Here is a 22,420-nt window from a genome sequence, read left to right on the forward strand (position 1 = left end):
AAGTCTGCTTCTCCCTCTCTCTCTGCCCCTTGCCTGCTTGTGCTCTCTCAAATAAATAAATAAAATCTTTAAAAAATTAAAAAATTAAAAAATTCAATTCAAGAATATATTTTATATCCTATTGCATATCTGGCAATAGGATATGAAATATATTCAGTTTCCATGTGTTAACTTAGTATACTAACAGTTGTCACAAAGCAATGCTAGTAACTTGAAATGTTCTACTTTCAAGGTCTAAATGCTGAATTCCCCATCTTTGCCCAGAGTTCACTCTCCCTTCCCCTATACGTCTTCCTCTTCTATTCTTATTACTCCTGCTCATCAAATTCATCACAACCTCTAGCCCTTGGGTGGCTCTCTAGAGCTGGGGTCTCTAAGTACTTTGTTCCTGATTCCTTATCAGTAAAAATATTTGAACATGAACCCTAATAAAAGTATATGTACTTTGAAAATCTTTACACATACTACTATAATAATGTATCATAAAATACAAACAAAAATTAAATAATAAGGCATCAGATGAAGATGAAATAAGATTGTTCAGTGTAATTGATATAACCCAGTGCATTAATAATAAAAGATATTTTGTAATTGATAATGCTTTATTACTTTTAAAAAATCTTAGTTTAACCCTTTGTCATTTAGCAAATCAAAAAGATTGATTCAATTAATCTTAATGCTTGATTTCAGTAACTCATTCTACTTCAAAACACTGTCAGTTATAATATGAGCAGGTGAAATAAAAATATTTAATTAATTGTATAAGGGTGAGTATTAAGTGATTAGAACAGTAACCCTTCAATCAGAATGAACACAAGCTTAGACATCTAACCCCAAGTGTTTACCAGCTAACTGTCAACCATAATTTCAAGGAAAAAACAATGGCATTCTAATTACATTTGACTGTAGTTTGCTCTTAAACATTAATTTTAAAATAAAGTAAAAGAAACATAGCCAATCTCTGCCTTTGAGGTTTTAACAAAAACATGCCCAAGTGACTGTTTTTGAAAGTATGAAGCTATAGAGGAAGCATTTGGAAAAGTAGATGTTTGGAAAAATTTTCACTGATTCCTGATTTTTTTCCCAGCATTGTTTGTTATATAGAAACACTTCTACATGTACATGCTTAAAACCAGAATTTTATAACTGAAATGGTGGAAATAATTAAGAAATGAGTATTAGGATCTAATAAACTTAGCTAAAATTTCTTTTTCTGTTTTGGACTTATGTTTTTGAAATATAAAGCTATGATAGTACCTTTCAATAAACTTTTCTGCTCAATCAGTCTATCAGCTTCTGTTTCTTGAAAAAAGCGATCCTATCTAAAAACTCAGTTACCTGGCTACTTATTATATAGGTTTATATACATAACTAATTTATTTCCACTATAAATTGTGCATTCTTTGAGAGGTAACGCCATCTCTTACTCATTGCTTGTAGTCACTTCTTGGACACCTAAAATGCCAGGGTTGGTGCTAAGTGCTTTACAGTATAGCCTCTGAACAACCTTATGGTCTGGTACTGGTATCATTCTCGTTTCACAAGTGAGAAATTTTAGGTGATTTCCTAAGACCAGACAGCAACTAAGAGGCAGTGCTGAGATGTGAGTCCTGACATCCTGGCACAGGGTCGCCATGCTTAATCAGAGCACTATACTGCTAGGTTAAGGACACCTAGCTTTAAATGAAACAGAGTAGCCTCTTTCTTGATACAAGCTGGTAACAAATGAAGGAACAGAAAAACAATTTTAGAAGGATTTCCTCATTGAACTAGATTTATTGTAATTTAATTGAGAAGAAAAGCATACTGCCATTACATTGTAGTTCTAGTTTGTCAAAGAAGTGGCAGCTATGGTTTTTATTACTTCTCAACTGTAGAAAACTCAGATGAAAGGTTGGATAACAGCAGGAATTTGTTATCTCATATCTTCCTGAATTACTATCTAGAGAACAAAATGCTACAGGTGACTTTTTTAAAATTGATGGGGACTGAAATGTTTCTTTTGGGTTTAAAAAGAAAAGGCAGATCTAGAGAAAAGGAAAAGACATAGATTGACAAGATTTCATACCTCAAAGGAGAAAGGAAATAGAAACTTAACATTTAGAAAACAAAAAGGAGAATGAAAATGAAAGTTATCAGAGGAAGCTTGACAGAGTAAAACATCTATTCAAACAAAAAGCAGAAAATAAACTAAATCACAATGCAAAATTATAGATAAAAAAGACACACTTTGAGAGACTGTGGCTTGGCTTCCCCCGCCCCGCCCCCCGCCCTCAATCTCTTTCTTCCAGAAGGGGTCATATCAAGATTATGGAAGAGTCCTAAAAAAGAAGTTCCTTTCTACTTTCCTTCTGGTGTTCTCACTCACGCTCAGTCTTCATCATTCAATCCTCATATCCAGCAAAGTGACTCTTACTGGAGAGTAAATATGAATTATTATTGATAGATATTATGGAATGCTAATGGTGAGAATTAGACGAGGGTGTCTCTATGGAAAATCAGCTGGCGAAACTATAATGTACATTATTATCTAGGTCTTACATCAGGAACAAGAGAAGAGTGCCCACTTTCACCACTCATATTCAACATTCAACTGGAGGTTCTGGCGAGAGCAATCAGGCAAGAAAAAGAAATAAAAGGTATCCGAATTGGACAAAAAGAAGTAAAAATGTCTCTATTTGTAGATGACATGATTTCATACAGAGAAAATCCTAAGGACTCCATCAAAAACCTGTTAGATCTAATCAGCTAATTCAGTTAAGTTGTAGGATACGAAATCAATATACAAAAATCAGTACCACTTCTATACACTAACAAATTATCTGAAAAGGAAATATAACAATCCCATTTATGATGGGATTATCAAACACAACAAAATACTTAGGAATGGATCTTACCATAGTTCTCATAGCATTTGTTCTCCACTGGAACATTGCCTATTTTCTAGTTATTATTTGGTATCTGTCTTACCACTCCCATTAGAATGTAAACTCCATAAAAATAGAAGTTTTGTTCAGTTTTATTAACTATACAAGAGCAGCACTGATCATATCGCAGCTACTTAATAAATATTTTTAAATGATTGCATGAATGAATGACATAATCTGAACACCAAACATGTAAGCTTCTACTTTTGACCCTCTGTCATCCAAACAGCAATTCTATGGTGTTAAGATGATGACATTATTTCCCCATATTTAGCCATCAATTCCTTTGTATCCTCCAGTGTTTGAAGGTCAAGGACAGAAGAATGGGTATCAGGGGACAGAATGATTTTTGGTTGGTTGGTTGGTTTTGTTTTAATGTACTGAATGAAACTTGCCAGCACCTGAAGGGCAGGGGCGGAGGGAATTTCTTGGAATAGTCCTAAAAGGTATCTTCATAGACCCAATAAGTAAAATTGATAATTTGAATACTTTTGCAGAAACATCTAATTTAATCTCTTTTTTTAAGATTTATTTTGAGAGAGAGAGAGAGCATGCGTGAGTGGGGGGATGGGCAGAGGGAGAGGAGAGAGGATCTCAAGCCGACTCCCTGCTGAGCACAGAGCTGGACGTGAGGCTTGATCTCACAACCCATGAAATCATGACCTTAGCTGAAATCAAGAGTCGGACACGTAACTGACTGAGCCACCCAGGTTCCCCTTAATCGCTCTCTTTTTTTTTTTTAGGTACAAGGTCAAATCCCAAAGTTAAGTAAATACATAGTAGTATTTTATGAAGAAACGGAAAAGAATAATATGAAGCAGGTCTACCTGCAGGGCCAAAGTTTTATTTCACTTCAGTAACTTTCACTATGTGTTTGATGTTAGACCAACTGCTAAGGTCAAAGCAAAACAAATTCCCATTGGGGGTAATCAGCAAGGACCTACTGGTTAGGACTGGTTAGTGTGTAAATATGCCCTCTCTTCAAGCAGCTTACAATCCTACAGGAAAGAAAAAAACTTAGCTACACAATATAATTAGAGCATAAAATAAGACGAGATGCTGTAAAGAGCTCAACTGAATATTTTGTATGCCTCTGTTAAAAACAAGGACTCTGTATTTCTCTTATCCAGTCCAAAGCAGCACCAGGCGTTCCTGTCCTATCTAAACTTCACCGAACGCACTTTGCTACGAGATTACTTTTCCTAAATGTATCTTTTTAATGGCTTAACTGACCCCTCCATCCTCCATATAATTCTAGACCATGAGGTTCTCAGGGTGAAGCATACACTCTACCACCCACAGTTCCCCCTGGCTGCAGAATGTGAGTAGCAACCTGAAGGACTCACTTTTATGTGGCTTCTGTACTGAATGGAAGCTGCCATTTTTCAGTGTGGGTGTCTTTTTTTCCCTCATGACATAGACAAATGTTGATGTTTACTACAAGTTGGTACATTAGTTGCTAATTAAGTTCCTCACTGCTTCAGCCAAAACTTTCTGTATTGAATCCAAGAAAAGAATGGCAGCTATATCAAAAATAAGTTGTTGGGGATTTTGTTTTGTTTTATTAAAGGAAAGTTGTATATTAAAGAATATGGGGAACTTACAGGCTGGGAGATAGAAAAACCTTCATTCTTGGCTTCCTCTTAAGCTGAGCTGGTGGTTAAAGTCCCTCTGCGTCTGTCGCCAGACCCTGGTCAAAGCCAAATAAATACTACAATTTACGCATCAGGCAGTCAAATAAACCGTTTATCATTATTCACTCTTTTTCATACCCACAAATTCTCAGAAGAAAAAGCTGGTTTGGGGGAACCTACAGGAAGTCAGGTTTATTCTAGAGAGGGTGCAAAGGTCATTCATCCTGGGGCTCCGAGTTCACACCTCTCTGGAAAGATGTCTTCTTGGCTTTATTTTCTCCAGGTGCCCCCTGCAGTCTTACCGTCATATCTCCGGACAGGGGGCTGGCGGTGGGGCAGAACCTACCTGTAGTCACCAGCTAAGGGTAACTCCTTCCTGCTGGCGTCAGGGTCTGTGGCAGTTTCTCTTCACTTCTGGACCGGGAAGTCCCGAGTCACGCGCTTTCAAGCCCTCCACATTTTCGCTGACGGAGGTAATGCAAGACGGCTGTGGGAAAGAAGTCTGATTTGTGAGGCAGAATCCCGCAAAAAAAAAAAAAAAAAAAAAGTCAAAATACCTGCAGGAGGAGTATTGTTGGATCGCTGCTTTCCGAATTCGCTTTCCTTTTCCGTTTCCCACAGTGCCTGCCACGGAAAGACGGTCCCTGCCAGAGCCGACCGAAGGGTGTCTCCTGCTCTGGGAAACGTACACTCCCCGCCCCGGCGGATTACGTCTGGAAAGGCCTGAGGGAGACGGAAAGAATCGAAACAGAAACCCAAGTCCGGCAAACTACAAGAACTGCCTTGCGGAAAGCGGGGCTCAGATCTCCCACCGGAGTCGGCAGAGGCGGCGTCTTGGTCTCCGGCGAGGGCTAGCGCAGCCGAGTCGGAGGGGTCGCGCCTGCCCCTCCGCCCGCCGCCCGCAGCTTCTCGCCGCCTCGTCCCCGGGCCGGCGCGCCCCGCCACCTGACCACCCGCCCCCTGCCCAGGTGCGACCCACCGAGCCCCCAGGCGCCGCCCTGGGGGTCCTGCGGACCACGCGCTCTGTCGGGCACAGCGCTGCGGACCCTGCGGGCTTCCAAGCCGACCGCGGGACACACAGCTCACCTGTTGAGCAGAGAACAGCAAGCTGTCGGTCTGTTAGGGAGAATCCTCTCCCTTTGCTGAGCACGAACGAAAGATGTCGAATGGCTACTCTGCAGACAAGAGTTTCTGCTATCTCATCTCGTGTTTCAGGGCCAGACTGAAAACGTACATCCAGGTGGAGCCCGTACTGGACTACCTGAACTTTCTGCCCGATGAGGTGAAGGAGCAGATTCAGAGGACGGCCATCAACGCTGGGAACATGCAGGCAGCTGATCAACTTCTGAGCACTTTGGAGAAGGGAGGCTGGCCCCCTGGCTGGACCAGACAATTTCTGGTGGCTCTTCAGAGAGCAGGCAGCGTTTTAGCCGCCCGCTACCTGAACCCAGAGCTCACCGACTTGCCCTCTCCATCCTCTGAGAACGTTCATGATGAGTGTCTCCAACTAATGAACCTCCTCCAGCCCACCCTGGTGGACAAACTTCTGGTTAGAGATATCTTGGATAAGTGTGTGGAGAAGGAACTCTTGACAAACGAAGACAGAAATCGGGTAGGTGTCAGTTCAGACGGAGACAGATTTTGTAACTCGGGGTTGCTCCTTCCTTTGTCCCACTCCAAATGTTCTTTGACATCTCTGGGTAAATTTGGTTCTCTCCTTTCTTGAGAAGAGAATAGTTAGGCACTTAACAACATAATTTTGAGAACTGGAATATAACAAAAGCTCTTTTTCTAATCCTTTCACTAAAATAAGCCAAAAGAGGTGTTACCTCCAAAATAGTAATGTGTACTAATAGATAACATTTATTGAGCACTTACTATAGATACTTAGTATCATTTGCAAAACTTATGATCAGAGTTCATGCTCCCAATAATGCATTAAGATTTTTAAGGTTATTAACGTTGTTTTACAGATGGGAAAACTGAGGTAGGTTATGTAACTTGCCCCAGGTGTCCTGGATTTAGGTCCTGGTGGTGTGTAATTTTATGCCTTACTTTATATAGTTTGATAGAACGAGTATCAGCAAACCATGACCCATGGGCTAAGTCCAGCCTATTACTGGTTTTTGCAGGCCCAAACACTAAGAATGGTTTTTAGATTTTTAAATTTTCAGTGCTCATAAAAGTTTTATTGGAACAGAGCCATGCTCATTCATTTACATGATATAACTGCTTTCGCACTTTAAGAGCAGTTGAACAGAGACCATACAACCCACAGAGCTAACAGTATTTATTATCTGGACTTCACAGAAAAAACTGCCAATCTCTGGCCTATATTATACGTTATACCATTTGATCTTGGTCCAAATGCAGAAATTACATTACACACACACTTTTTTTTCTTTAATCAAAGTTATGACATTCTCTGGGAATTAAAAGTTGCAGATAATTCATTGAAAAAAAGTATGTTGCCAACTGTAGTTTTTCATATTAGCAAAGGAGTAGTGGATTTTTTAGGTGGCATTTTGACAGGGTGAATTTTACAAGGCATTTTACACTTAATGTAATGTTTCATTGTTCATTGTTTTTTAAAATTTTTTATTGTTATGTTAATCACCATACATTACATCATTAGTTTTTGATGTAGTGTTCCATGATTCATTGTTTGTGCATAACACCCAGTGCTCCATGCAGAACGTGCCCTCCTTAATACCCATCACAGACTAACCCATTCTCCCAATCGCCTCCCCTCAAGAACGAGTCCATCGTCTCTCATGGTTCATCTCCCCCTCCGATTTACCCCCCTTCATTTTTTCCCCTCCTGCTATCTTCTTCTTTTTTTTTTCTTAACATATATTGCATTATTTGTTTCAGAGGTACAGTTCATTGTTTTTTATTGAACAAGGATATACTGTGAAGTATAGAAACGCTGACCTATTTGAACATGACTTATTCAAGTTTGTAAGTAAATAAGAATCTTATTTTGAAAGGCGTGTAGGCAAATAAACAAACCCATGAGTAAAAGTCCAAGGCTTTGTCTAACATGCTATGATTCTGACATTTTCTTTTTCTTCCTTTTCTTTCTTTCTTCCTTTCTTCCTTTGTTTTGGATTCACCAGTTGTTTGTATCTTCATTACAAAGTTCTGGACACTGGCCTCACATTAGCCTATGATGTAACTTGGTCTTTAGTGAGTAAAGTTAATAGACCTTTGTAGACTTGACAGCCATAGGGCTGTCCAAAGACCCAAGCATGCATCTAATTTTGATGGCTGGTTTTCCCAACAAGTAAATTACTTTACACTGTTGTCTGTAACGTTTATGTAGTTTTGTGTATTGAGAACCAGCTAGAACGCATTATAGTAGTCCAGCTGGATATGACAAATGTGTACATCACTGTGGCAGAATCTTAATTTGGAAGACAGTATGCAGCCTTCAAGCCAGCTGGAGATGGAAGATGGCATTTCCAGCCACAGTAGCTGTTAGGAAGTCCAGAAGCAACAGAGTCCAGTAACACCACAAAGCTGTTTATGTTTGGTGGGTATGATGTCCCGATTGCCAACGAAACAGCACTTCTCCTTATTTACTCTAAATACTTCTGCCTATCAGCATCACTTTTGTCTTGCCTGGATTGAATTTCCGCCAGCTAGAATTTATCCAAGTTCTTGATTCTGGCAAGCTTGGAGGCAGCTAGCAGTAATGCAAGGGATTTGACACAAAGAAGATGTAGAGTAAAGGGGCATTTATGTACTGGGTAGCAGTTAAAGCCAAAGCAACCGAAACTCTCCCTCAAATTCATATTTCAAAAGAGCCTCTGAAAGATGGAGGAGCTATGCATTTGAAGCTTTCTGAGGAGGAATAGTGTCTCTGTGAGATTCTGGAATCATGTCTACACGTCATTTTACATGTGTCATCAGACAATGGAAAAATAAGCTATTGGAAAGAAGCACTAGGTATAGAAGAATCTATATTGATATGGGGGTCATTGATGAATATTTATCTCAAAGTAGCAAATCGTACTGGGGGAAAACATGAGAATTTGGAATGGGAAAACCTGGATTTGAGATCTGTGTTTGTTTCTTACTCTATGTGTTACTTTGGGTCAAGTTATTTAAGTTCCTTGATCCTAAATTTACCCATGAAAATGGACATAATGTCTCCTCTCACTCATGGTACTTTAGTGAATACAAATGAGAAATCATGTTTATGAAAAAGCTTTCTAATGAATAATAATAGTAAAGAGCTGTTTTGATATGATGATGATGATGAATTTTATCATCACTCATTTGGTTACCTTTCCTTGTGAATTTAAAGTTTCAGAAATTTAGGTTAATCAACCACATTGAAACTGAGATCTTCTTAAAGCCCCTGGATTAAACTGTGATTCCAAGGAAAAACTATGTCTTTCATCTTTAGAAACCTAGCCAGGACTAGGTATAGAACTGGTACTTAAAAAGTATTAACTGCCTGATTGAATTTACTTCCAAAAGTTGTCTGGGATAAAGGATAAGAATGCATGATGTCATGGATTGCCCTGCCAGGCATTTGGAAATGGATGGATGATGGACATAAGATCTCCAAATCTGCTTTTTTGACAGCCTAAAGTAATATTTGAATAAGAAGTTAGGGCTTCAAAGATTTTTTTATTTTAATTATTTTCCTGTTTTCTTTTTTTTAAAAGATTTTATTTATTTATTTTGACAGAGAGAGAGACAGCGAGAGAGGGAACACAAGCAGGGGGAGTGGGAGAGGGAGAAGCAGGCTTCCCGCCGAGCAGGGAGCCCGATGCGGGGCTCGATCCCGGGACCCTGGGATCATGACCTGAAGGCAGACACTTAACGACTGAGCCACCCAGGTGCCCCTTTCCTGTTTTCTAGTAGACATTTTCTACTTGGTCTGTCATTTTAGTTTATTATTCTTATGTCCATCCCTGGAACCCCTGCCCTTCATACATCAGAGCCTCCAGAAATTATCCTAGATTTAGTTTTGTGTCCAGTAAGTACCCAAAAAAACGTCTTTAATGGATTGACTATTCATTCATTTGGTTTAAATTTATGGAGTGACATCTTGTGGCAGACATCATGCCAGTGGTGAAAAGACTGGATAATAATGCCAATACTGTCTGTGCTTTCATGGAGCTTATGTTGTAGTGTCGATTCATTCTTCTAATAAATAGTTAATGTCTAGTGTATGCAAGGCACTATTATAAATCCTGAAGAGTCAACGATAAATAGAAGAATCATGTTATAGATCATTATAATATAATGATCCCTAATAGAAAGGGGCTGCCCCTGGACTGACCTGCTTATATTTTAGGACGCTTAGTGACCTCTTGGCGCATCCATTGACTTAAGACAGCCATGAACTCTGGAAAAGAGATGACCATATAAACATTTCCATAGTTACTTAATATCAGTCTGAACAGCTGAAGAGAGGTTCTTGTTTCAGTCCTGGCCACTTCAAAGCATTAAACATCCAGAGTCCAAGAAGACCCCATATACCTTTCATTTACATAGGAGAACCAGAGATAGTTTGTTCGGTCCAGCTAGAAACCAAGTCCAGTTGTCCTTACATGAAGCTGAGAAGCTGAGTCAGTCTCCCCCAGCTCATTGTATTGTCAGGTAAGTTAGTAGGTATAAGAATTTTATTAGCAAGAAAAAGTACTAGTAAGAAATCAGTTATGTCAGTGTGTTGATACATATTCATTTAGAAACACATTAACTTTTTATGGGGAACTAGTTTTTTTTCCTCTCTCTCTAAAAAATTTATTTTTTTAATTTAAAGTCAATTAATTAACATATATTATTGGTTTCAAAGGTAGAGGTCAGCAATTCATCAGTCTTATGTAACACCCAGTGCTCATTACATCATGTGCCCTCCCTAATGCCCATCACCCAGTTACCCCATCCCCTCACCCCCTCTCCTCCAGCAACCCTCAGTTTATTTCCTATGATTAAGAGTCTCTTATGGTTTGTCCCCCTCTCCGATTTCATCTTGTTTTATTTTTTCTTCTCTTCCTATGAGGAACTAGTTTTTAAAAATTCTTTCTTTTTAACAGGAGTTTCGCTTCCTGAGTTAACTGGGATGAGAGCTGAGCTCTGCTGTGTTAAAAAAAAAAAATCACCATTATATTTAAATAGTTATCTAAGGTTTTTATGAAGGAATGAAAACATTTTTATCAAGCAATTTTGTTGGCAAACCAGTGCTTAATGGAAATATCATTGCTTTCTCTACTGATTTCTGTTGGAAAGAAAAACATAGATCAAAGAATTTAGAATGTGAAAGCATGTAATTGTATTACCCACAAATTCATATTTATTTTGTATTCCATAAATTAGTTAACAATGTCTCATAACTATTTTAAACTGCATATTTAGAGAAAATATTCAGTGAGGGAGGAACATGAGTGAGAATCATTATATGTCCTGTTGAAATCTCAAGTCTAAATACTCATCTCTCAAGAATTTCCATAATCAAGTTTAATAACGGGATCTAATGTCTCTAGTATGTTTTAGGAGAACAGATTAAGTTAAAAAATGTATATATATATACATATAATATAGCTACATATATATGGCTGTTTCAAAGGTACTTTCTAACACTCAAATTCAGAAGACTTATTAAAAATTCAGAATCTTGATGAAGCTGCTAAAATTGCAGTGGTGTTCTATGTAGTTCCACTGTTCAAATAATAAAAATACTCATAGGAAATAATGACATAATGATCTTCAAATGCCTGAACACAGTAAGGACAAAGCAAGCTTGACAAATGTAATTTTACAGTTAAAATCAACTTAACTGATTAAGAGTGGATGGAAGTTTAATGCCTATAATATAATTAGGTTTTTAGTGAGAATATTCATTACAGTGTATCACTTATTCTTTTTAGAGAAATGCTTTCTGATTACTTCTGTCAGATGGATTTAAAGGTGATTAAAGAGTAAGGTAATTAAAAATAGAAATGGTTGAGTTAAAAGAAGGTGCTCAAACCAGTCTTACTAAACATCTTTAGCAACTAGGGTTTAAGTTAGCAGATAATAATAAAGATACTACAAACACCGGAGAAGACAAAAAGTTTCCATTAGGAGATTAATGAAGTTGAACAAAAGGTAAGAAATGAGCAAGAATCTGCTTAGAAAATGCTGTGAGGGAGATAGACTGAAATCACCTAAATTTTATTAAGTCCAGTAGTCATCTTATCCACTTCTTGTCAGAAAATGTGCTTAAAATTGTAGACAATTGGTAGCTATAATTATAGCTCAGGAAGGCAGTATTTGGCCTCTGAAGTCAATTGCCTGGGATGAAATTCTCCCTTTGCCATTTACGAGCTTTGTGGCTTCAGGAAGGTAACTGGAATTCTGTGTGCCTTGGATTTCTGGTCTGCGAAGTGGGTTAATATTAGTTCCTTCTTCAGGGTTTCTGGGTTAATAGGTGCAAAGCCTTTATAATAACATTATTAAGTATTATCTAGTAAGACAAACATACCCACTGGGTAGAAATCATGCTGCATACTTCTGTACTAAGTAGTGTCCACTGGTGCAGTGTTTATAAAGATAGATGCTTTCTTCAGTCATCCACGATAATGACTAACACTAAATTTGTGTCAGACACTGTTCCAAAAATGCAAACAAATACCTGACACTAAAAAGTTATAGGATATATTTATAGGACTAGAAAATGCACAAATTTAATAGGAAACAATTAATCTAGCTAATCAACCCAGATTATACATGTAGGAAGTGGACGAATGTTCAGAAGGGCCTTTGAGAGGAGGTAAGTCAATATTTCTCAACTAAACTGCTGATTGGAATCATGAGATCCTTAAAAAAATTCTGGCTTCCCAACACAGACAAAATAAGTCAGAATCCTTGGGGGTAGATCCCAGACATGAGTGTTTTTAAATCTCCGCAGGTGTGCCTAATGTGCAGGTAGAGTGGAAAAGCCCTGAAATTTCCTTTCAGTTGCCTCATTTTGCACATGCAGAAGTCAAAGCCCAGAGGGATGAAGCCTATCCCAAAGGCACAGCAGGCTGATGATACCCTGTCTTATTTCTTTCTGGTCTAAATGTGGCTTGTATTGGTCTTTTCTCCCAATGTTTGGTGCTGTATTAAGAACTGGGAAATGCACTGTGATAATGATTACACAAATGATCCACATTTAAAATGATTTGTTAGTTTAATCTAAAAGAGAAGTCAAAGGAAGACTAAAAGTTGTAATGAATAGATACAGAAATAATTCCGCCCCATACTTTAAGGAATATATGTAGAAATTAAGTAAATTAGTCTCATAATATTAAATAACACAAACTTAGGAAAATATTATAGTCATTAATACATATTGCAAATACTAAGTAAACAAGAATATAAATCTCTTGATAGTAATTACTTAATAGTAGTGATAGTCAAGAAAGAGGAGTCAGGTAAGAAACAATTGGCTTCCTATTTATAGACTCCATGGTTTGAAAAGAAATAGCAAATCCTAGATATACGGAAAGAAATTGATGCAAATAAACCTAACAGAACTAGAAATGAAAGACGTTTTCTTTTGTCCCCCTTATTCAGAATGGCCAAGGTAGAACCTTTATTCCCTAAGTGTAAGTTTTGAACATCATAGTGGCTTTAAAAAATGGTTCATATTTAAAAGGGGGCTTGGCTCAGAGATTTGTCCCCGCTACAATCCAGAATTACTGTAAGTGACATTGTTCTTTTCTTTGGTGGTTGGACATAAGCCTTTACTAATACTTACTATGCTTAATTGCTCATTTTTTAAAAAGGCTAGTTCCTGTTTAAAATTGTTCAGAAGATGTGTGATCTCTTTAATTCTGCTTTTCTCTTAAAACAGATTTCTGCTGCAGAAAGCTATGGAAATGAATCAGGTGTAAGAGAGCTACTGAAAAGGATTGTGCAGAAAGAAAACTGGTTTTCTGCATTTCTGATTGTTCTGCATCAAACGGAAAACCACGCCCTTATCCAAGAGCTAACAGGCACCCCTTGCTTTGAAAGCAATGCAGGTATATCTAATTCTACTAAAAAAGAGTTTGTACATTTTCCCTAGTGATTGAAAGTTTAATGAAGCCTGTAGACACAATGCCAAACACTAAGATATCGAGAATCAAAATTTCAAAATTGGAAGCAATTTGAGAAATCATCTATTTTTTTTCCCCTTTACAAATGAGGAAACTGTTGCATGGGAAAAGATTAACTTACCAAAGATCATAAAACTCAGCAAACTGGACTATTGGCAGCTTTATTTATTGGCAGCTTTCAGCTATATTGGCAGCTGACCCCTAATCTAATATTCCTTCCACTACTCATCTTACACTGAAGACAAGATGATTATCTAAAATTTTTATCAAAATAATTTATACATTGATTAGATAACCAATAAATAGGAAGAAAATATTTTAGTGGTTATTACACCTGTGCTGCTAGTTTTCTGGCCATCTATATCAATTTTTAAGGAATTTATTAAACATTTGATAAAAGGTCTGTAATTACCAACATATCTCAATATTACTTCCTGTGAGATTTTTGTTGTTGTTGTTCCTTCAATTATAATAATAAAAGTAACATTTTAGAGCCTTTTCACATGTATTATTTGTAAATCTAATATAAACTGCCATCTTATTTTTCTTTTCAGGGTGTGTATCTTGTGGTTTCCAAAATCTCATATGTAAGACAAATTGAAAGTTAATTGGTAATAACATGATTTAAATACATTACAGTCACTTCAAGCTTACTCCACTTCTATTCATCCAGCCATCCCATCATTCATTCAACAAACAACGTGTGATGAGTGCCACACACACTGTTGCAAATGCTGCAAATATGGACTAAATGAGACACACAAAGTCCCTATTGCCACATACCACTTTCTAATGGAAGAAGATACCCAGTAAACACTTTTCTAAGTTGCTTTTGCAAAATAAAAAGTTACTAAGTTATTAAAATAAATAGCACATTATTTTTTATTCTGTTATTTATGAAATAGGTTAATTTTGCCCAGTAGTTAGAAATACACACACACACACACACATATCTGTGTATATATATGCATATACAGAAACAGACACACACACACACACACACACACACACACACACACACACACACACACACACACATCCCATGACGAGTTCCCTTTCAGGACCTCATGGAACCATTTCCATCCATGACAAACATTCAAGGGCTCAAATTTCAAAGAGAAAATGGCTGCAATCTAGATTTTGTTGTTGTTGTTGTTGTTCCCTGGGAAATTTTGGTTTCAGTGTAATAAGAAATCTTAGAAAGGTGACCTTTCAGGTCACAAGACCTTGTCATATCCATCCCTCAAATTCGAGGGTACCTATCCATTTTATAGTTGTGTACAGTGGCACACTTGTTTAGGATGGAGTCTAGAAGATCTGCTCCAAAGTGTCTTCTAGATTCTCCTGACATATACAACATGTATGGCCATATTTCCTTCTACTATATGTATATATATTTGAAGGATTTTTATTCATTTGTTTGAGAGAGAAAGAGAGAGCAATTGGGGGTGAGGAGCATGGGGAAGAAGAGGGAAAGCAGACTCCGTGCTGAGCACAGAGCCCCATGCAGCTGGATCCCAGGACCCGGAGATCATGATCATGACCTGAGTGGAAACCAAGAGTTGCTCAACCCACTGAGCCACCCAGGCACCCCTCTTTCTAAAATATTTTTAAATTCTTCTTCACCAGATGCTTTGCTAGAAGTTTTGTTTGTTGGTTTGTTTGTTTGTTTGTTTGTTTTAGCAGGCTCCATACCCAGCAAGGAGTCCAATGCAGGGCTCCGACTCAGCACCCTGAGATCAAGACCTGAGCCAAGGTCAAGAGTCGGACACGTAGCCGACTGAGCCACGCAGTTGCCTCTAGAAGTTTAATGTAATTCTAAAAATTGTAATTCTTTGAGCAAGAGCAATGTAGGTAGTGTAAGCATAGTAAATCCCAGGTAATACCTACATTGTAACACACTCATCACATACATCTAGTACTTTCATGCTTTCCTCTTCACTTTCTTTACTGTATGCCATAAATTTATTAGGTCTTTATGTTTTTGAATGGCTTAGGGACTAGTTTATCCACATTTTCCCTAGCCCACACACATAGCCTGGCTGGCCAAGGCCAGGCACTTTATAAAAGGGGGAAAGGCCTTGTGGAAAGAAAAACAGGGGCACCAATTGTCCAAACCCCTCTCTTGTCCCGTAGCAGGGTCCTCTCATGGTTGGGGCTTCTCCCTCATTCTACCAAAGGGAGTGATCATGGGCATTGACTCAGATACGAGGGCTTCTCTGATGGCAAGGAGCAGAGTGGAAAGGGATCTCTGAGCTTCCTTTGAGGATTGGAAGAAAAACTCCAATCCCTGGCTGGGGCAACATCTGTAGACTCCCCACCACCCCTACCTGCAGGCAGGTTGCTCCTGACCCACTCATTCCAAAAAGCAGGGCTTATTTTTTCATTTCTTCAGAAAATCTAACCAGAGGGATTGGGATTTAAATTTTGTTGGCTGAACTATACCTCTTTTTATGAGAATCTAAGAATTTTTCTGGTGGGTTTTAATGACCAGAATAAAGTTAGCTATGATTATTCTTGTGATTAGGAGTTACTATGGACTAAGTTGTGTTTACCCAAAATTCATATGTTGAAGCCCTAATATCTACTGTGACCGTTTCTGGGGGATAGGGCCTCCAAGGAGATAATTAAGGTGAAATGAGGTCGGAAGGGTGAGCCCTAATCTGATAGGACTGTGGCTTTATAAGAAGAGGAAGAGGTCTCTGTCTCTCTCTTCACCATGTGAGGACACAATGAGAAGGTGGCCTTCTGTACCCTCGAAGAGAGCTCTTACCAGACACCAATCCTGCTGGCACATTGATCAGGAACTTCCGATCTCCAGCACTATGAGAAAATCAAATTCTCTTGCTTGAGTTATTCCATCTATGGTATTTTGTTACTGTGGCCTGAGCTGACTGATAGAGGAGCCTAGGCTCTGGATCCTGATGCTTATTGAATCCTGGCTCTTTTACTTCCCTGGATGTGTAGCTTTGAGCAGGCACTTGCCCTCTCTGTGCCTCAGTTTACTCCTCTGTGAACTGGGGAAAATAATATTACCTATTACCTAGGGCTCTTTGGAGAATTAAGTGATTCAACATTTCCATAGCACTTATATGGTAAGCGCAAAATCATGGACCATTCTGATTACAAACCCCAAACATACTTAATGTGTACCTGCAAACATTGTCAAGTCATTTTGCCCAATAACAGAGTCCAAAGTCACAATTTTCTTTGGGAAATTCTCCATATGCAGGACATACTTTTCCTTTATTCTTTAGGATGGGTTAATCCACAATGATACTTTAAGAAACTTTATTTAGGGAATCAGTCTTCTCTGATAGATGAAAGCTTCAGGAGGACAGAAACTCTTATTTTTCTTTGTAACCCACATAGTCCCTTAAGAAAACATTCAATACTTGGTTGAAGGAAGAAAGGCTGATGGGAGAAATGGACGGAAGGGGAAGGGAAGGATGCAGAATATTTTATGGAATTCCTAAAAAATCTCCAGATATTCAAAATACATGAATTTAGGCTGACATTAAAGCATATGTACATCTCATGTAGAACGCACAGCGAGGGAACAAAATGGCAAGAGCGCAAGCTAAAGAAAAACCACCACCAAATTTGCATTTTCATAATTCAGCCTTAAATATAACTTTGTGTCACTAAATTAGTGCCTTACTTCCTACCAGTAATGGTCAGATAGGAAATCATCAGACTAAAGTGATTACCATGATACTTAGATAACGTCTTTTTAGATAAAATGTAATCATTACAAAAGAATTACTCACTGTGTCCATATTAAAAAATAGAAATACTGTATCATAACAAAAACTATGTTCCTAGCATTTCAAAATGTCAAAGTACAAAAGTATATTGAGGCAGATTTCTACTGGGAACTTCCATTTGGTTTTCAAAATAATAATACTATCTATTGATATTGTGTAAAAACTTGCATGAACGATTTACATTCTGTTTAGGATTTCAAAATACTTCAATATATTCCGGTAAATGTCCATTAGGAACTCCTGTTTCATTTTCAGAATAGCAACTGCAGTGATTCAGACTCTACACAAGTTTGCACTGCACTACTGCTTACCTTCTAATGCTTTATTCACAGAGACTGAGAACTTATCCCAAGAAGGTGGCCCTGACATTCAAGAGGCAGTTCTTTTAGCCACAGGTCAGCCAAGTCCAGAGAGAGAGGGCTGGGACAAGGAGAGTGATTCGCTGGAATCGTCTTTGGTAGATTCTTCTGCTGTTTCAGGTATTTGGAACCTGCACATAGTTTCCATATTTTGCTAATTGCCACTTCCCGAAAAATCAGTTGGTGCATTGGTGACGTCGGGATCTGTGAAACACAGGGAGAAAATTTGGGCCTTGGGGTTTTGTGAGCATTCTTATTAAAATTCATATTTCTAGAAACGTTTAAATTAAAAGAATTCTTTGTGGCTAAAAATGTTTTTCAAAACTAATGCAATACTAATATGTTATGAATAGGAACACATTTGGTTCTAATTTTACTTTATAAGAAGATACCCATGGTCTTTGTGATGTGATAAGTATTATAAGCATACCCTATATTTCATAGTTTTCAAAGTACCTTCAAATATATGAATTAGTTTGATTCATCCCAAGCTCCGAGGATTAAAAAGGCCATTCGTTATCTTTTCTTTATTTTATAGACTGGCATGTCTCAGGGAGGTTCAGCTGGGTTGTAGAGACCAGAAGCAAGTCTGTAGCAAAGAGGATGACAGGTGTTAAACTGGGGTTGGCTTGATTTGCAGTAACTAAGTGGTGAGCAAACTATTTACCACCATGACCACCTTTTTTGATACAAAACATTCCTGGAAGGATCAAACTAATTTAATCACATTCCCCTCCCTAATTTACTGGATAGGAAAATCCTCTCTTCTTCTCTCCCCACCAAAGGGCCACATTCTATTTTCGCAAGAAATAGTCATTTAAAAGAAACAATTTTTTAAAAATCTGTGCTGTGCTGGTAAATGTTTAAGAAGTAACTCTACAGGGGAAAGAAAGGAGGTACTGAGCTGTAGCATTTGCCAACCTTCAGGATGCAAATGCTCCCACTGAAGCTGATGTCAAACCTCCAACCTGATGTCCCTGAGTTGGAAAGAGAGAAGCACTAGGTCACCATTGTGTTAGCATTTCTGCTATGCAGATACAGTGGGCATTAACAGCCTCAATGACAGAGATAATAGCAAAATCCAGAAACACGATTAGGAAGTGATGAGTTTGAGTATTCATTACCTATGCTTTCATATAATTTATCTAACTATAGATCAATATGATTTAATTTTTAAAATGGATGTGTTTAACCTGCTCACAAATTCCTGAAAATCTAACAATTGGCTTTTGTGAGCCGATAGAAGCTGACTCCATCACACCACTGCAAAGTTTACTACTTTCTTCTCTCCCCTTTTTTTTTTAAAGTCATCTCTACCTCCAATGTGGGCCTCAAACTCACAACCCTGAGATCAAGAGTCACATGCTCCACTGACTGAGCCAGCCAGGCGCTTCCAAAGTTTACCATTTTCTACTCAGAAAAGTAGTGTAGCTGCATTGAAGGAAATTTGGAAAATGTGAAAACATACAAAGAAAAAGTCACCCATCCTCCCACAATGTAGATGTATTACTCTTAACATTTGGGTATCTATCCTTCTGCTCTTTTTACATAAGTGGATGTTTATACACAAATGGCATATCTCCTGTGTTTGTTAGATAGTCTTCTATAGCATGATTTTTAATGACTTAATAATAGTTCCATCCATTGGATGCTTTATAATTAATAAATCAATCATTAAATATTTAGGATGTTTAAAAATTTCTACATTGTGAATAACTCTCTTCATATCTATGTTTCAGTTTAATTCTCAAAAACATATTACATAATTGGAACTTCTGGATCCAATGATGTTTACAATCTTAAGACATTTGATACTTAATGTCAAATTTCACTCCAGAAACTTGTACCAATTTAGGTGTCCTTTAGTAGTATAAGAGAGTGCCTATTGCCCTAAAGTCTCTTCCACAAGAACAGGTATTTCTACAAAATATCATTATTTTCAAGCCTTGCCAGTTTGGTATTTTGCTATTTGAATTTTATTTTTTTGATTTCTGGTGGAAAACCCTTTTATAAGTTTATTCTGTTTGTTGTTGTTACTAATTCCCTATCTATTTTTCTATTAGGGTGTTTATATTCTTCCTGCTGATTTATGTGAAGTATCTAAATATATAGGATAGCAATCCTTTGTTATAAATAGTCCCAATATGTTTTATAGTTTGCCAGTTATTCAGGCTTGTGCCTCATTTTTTTGTTTGTTTGTTTGTTTGTTTTATGCAGTGCTTCTGCTGCTTTACTGTGTATATGAATCATCGAGAGGAGTGGGTCTTACTGAAATGCATTCTGATTCAGTAGGTCCTGTGTAGAGGCTGAGATTCTGCCTTTCTCACGGGCTCCCAGGTGATGCTGTATTGCTGGTCCTGGACCACACTTTAAGGAGTGAGGTTTAATATATAGAATAGCAAAAACTTGAATTCCAGAGGATTTTTTTTCATTTGAGCAGCTACGCTTTCTTTCAGAAATCATGATCTCATAGGAATGCCAAAATCACTATCTGAATGTGAATTTGTCACATTTTAATAAATTTCCTTGGTAGGACACCTGACATCTCTGTGGGGTTACTGGCTGTTTTCTAAATCCACACTAGAAAGAACTGAAGACAGGACTGAGGCTGGAAGATGATCCTGTATCTTGAATGAGGGTTTTTCATCAAATGTTGCCAGCAATGCATCTCATCAGCCTATAGCTTATGTCTCTATGGAGGATTCTGAGTCTTAAAGTGAACAAAATTAAAGGCAAAACTTTAAAAATGTTCTTTCTATGAGTTAATGTAAAACTTAAAGTTGCATGTTGTGAAAAAAAAATCTAGATCTTAATAATGGCTTAGAGGACAGAAAGGGTTTTTTTCCCCCTTGTGTTCCCTCTCTCCCATTTGCCCTCTGTTCCTTTCAATTCTTTCATTTAACAAATATTTGTTTAACTACTACATGCCAGACATGTACTGTTCAGTGTTCAGTACTGCCAAGACAGTGGGGGAACATACGGAGGTGGCTTCTTGCTCCCGTGGAGCTTTCAACTGATGGGCATGTCAGTCAACCAGTAGTCACTGCATAGTCACCGTAAGTGCTGGTAACATTCATACAGTAAATGCAAGGACAGCCAATTAAAATATATATACTAGTCTGAGAACATTTGGAAGTATAGTACACTGTACAGTGATAAGGACCCCACCCAATTCACAGACTTGAATGACCTTCTGGTCTGTAGGATCCTCATGATGTCTGGACTCATGATTCCCTGTGGACTTGAGAGCCAGACAGACCAATCCATTCTGGCCCTTTTCAGAGCAATAACAAAAGGTAACTTATTTATGAAAATGTAGTTCCTTTGCTTTAGGTCTTAGACACCACTGCTGATAGATGCTATGGGTCATTCCAAGTGTTTGTCTATTTCCTTACTGCTCTCTGGAACTAAGAATTACAGATATAAATAACTTGTAAAGTACCATTAGCCCAAGAAAGTTACTGCTGTCCTTTTGATTGAAGTTTTTATTGCAGAAGTTACCGTAGAAGGATTTTGCCCCCACAGGCATTCTTTCATAGAATTAACAGTCAAAATAAAGGGGCAAGTATCCCATAGTCTCTACTATCATTTGCATAATTTTGTTTTGCATATCTTACCGGTATTGATAATGTATAATCCTTATTTTGAATTCTAATATATAGGGTTAAGATTTCATATACAGCTCAAATATAGTCAATGCAACCAAAGTAGCATTGAAAGAAACTTATTGCTTAAGCTGCACACATTCTATAAATATGAATTTTCATATGCAGAAGGAAAAAAATGTAACTCGAATTATTTCTAATTTTAAATTGACTCCTCTAATTTTTATTTCTGAACCAGTTTCTAAAATATTTTTTTCAGTGCATAATAGTCTTGGTGCATACAAGTGGTAATTATTTATAGTTTCAATGCAAAGATTCCTTATATATTGTTTTTTAGCCCCTTTGACTCCTTAACACACATGATGGATAAGATACACTACCACTAGTAACAGTCGCCTGCCCTGAAAGCAATTTTAAACCCATTTCTCCTTCACTCTTGGGGTGATATATCAGGATTCCCTAGGAGGCAGCTCTGGAGAGTGCTTTTGTCATGCCTCCAACCGGGGGACTGATATTTGTTCTTCCTTCCTCCTTCCAACTACTTCCCATTAAAAAGTGGTTAATAATGAAGATACACCAATTTTTAAGACTTGCCTTCTTCTAAATTAACACAATAATTTCTGAAGGATGTTTGAATAGTTCTCAGACAGTTAGTAGAATTTTAATGCTGGATGTTATAGTTCTCCTTTCTAAAGTCACTGGTCATCTCTTAGAACAAGAAAATATTGGAAATCTGTGCTGTTTCTCTAGACCACACCTCCCTAGAAAACATCAGAGGGACCAAAAAAGCCACATTCATTTTCTTCTGTTGAAAATAATTTTAGGAAATACGAGGTTATCTGGATCATTTTAACTCTGTATGCTTACAGTAGAATTGATTGTACAGTCATTTTTAATTTAATAATCTATTATTGCTTTCTCAAAAACAAGTAGTTATTTTACACCAACTTTTACATTACACTATTTTAGGAATTAATGCCTTAGAATAAAATGAAAGCAAAGCAAATGAGAATCAAAACAAAATAAAATTTTTATTTGCAGTGAA

At 37.6% G+C, this 22,420-nt stretch overlaps 2 protein-coding genes across 7 annotated transcripts in view; one reads left to right on the forward strand and one right to left on the reverse strand.

The window, feature by feature from the left end:
- Nucleotides 1-5,737, reverse strand: part of GCA (grancalcin) — a 48,161-nt gene extending 42,424 nt beyond the window's left edge. Inside the window, exons 1-4 of one of the 3 annotated variants that reach the window (XM_028113140.2) lie at nt 5,648-5,737; nt 5,119-5,284; nt 4,908-5,048; nt 4,532-4,617 (exon numbers count right to left, since the gene is read on the reverse strand). The gene's annotated coding sequence lies outside the window, so the exon portion shown is untranslated. The remainder of the gene's footprint in view (nt 1-4,531; nt 4,618-4,907; nt 5,049-5,118; nt 5,285-5,647) is intronic. The other 2 variants (XM_028113141.2, XM_028113142.2) reach the window with 2 other exon arrangements.
- IFIH1 (interferon induced with helicase C domain 1) overlaps nt 4,990-22,420 on the forward strand; it is a 53,186-nt gene continuing 35,755 nt past the window's right edge. The window contains exons 1-3 of one of the 4 annotated variants that reach the window (XM_028113138.2): nt 4,990-6,173; nt 13,401-13,569; nt 17,744-17,890. In XM_028113138.2, the coding sequence (XP_027968939.1) occupies nt 5,721-6,173; nt 13,401-13,569; nt 17,744-17,890 (769 nt within the window). In that variant the 5' untranslated portion in view covers nt 4,990-5,720. The remainder of the gene's footprint in view (nt 6,174-13,400; nt 13,570-17,743; nt 17,891-22,420) is intronic. The other 3 variants (XM_028113136.2, XM_028113135.2, XM_028113137.2) reach the window with 3 other exon arrangements.

Source organism: Eumetopias jubatus, unplaced genomic scaffold (genome assembly GCF_037043125.1).
Source record: "Eumetopias jubatus isolate StellerSeaLion01/CBP00866 unplaced genomic scaffold, mEumJub1_p1.0 scaffold_3, whole genome shotgun sequence".
In the NCBI taxonomy this organism is placed as follows: Eukaryota; Metazoa; Chordata; class Mammalia; order Carnivora; family Otariidae; genus Eumetopias; species Eumetopias jubatus.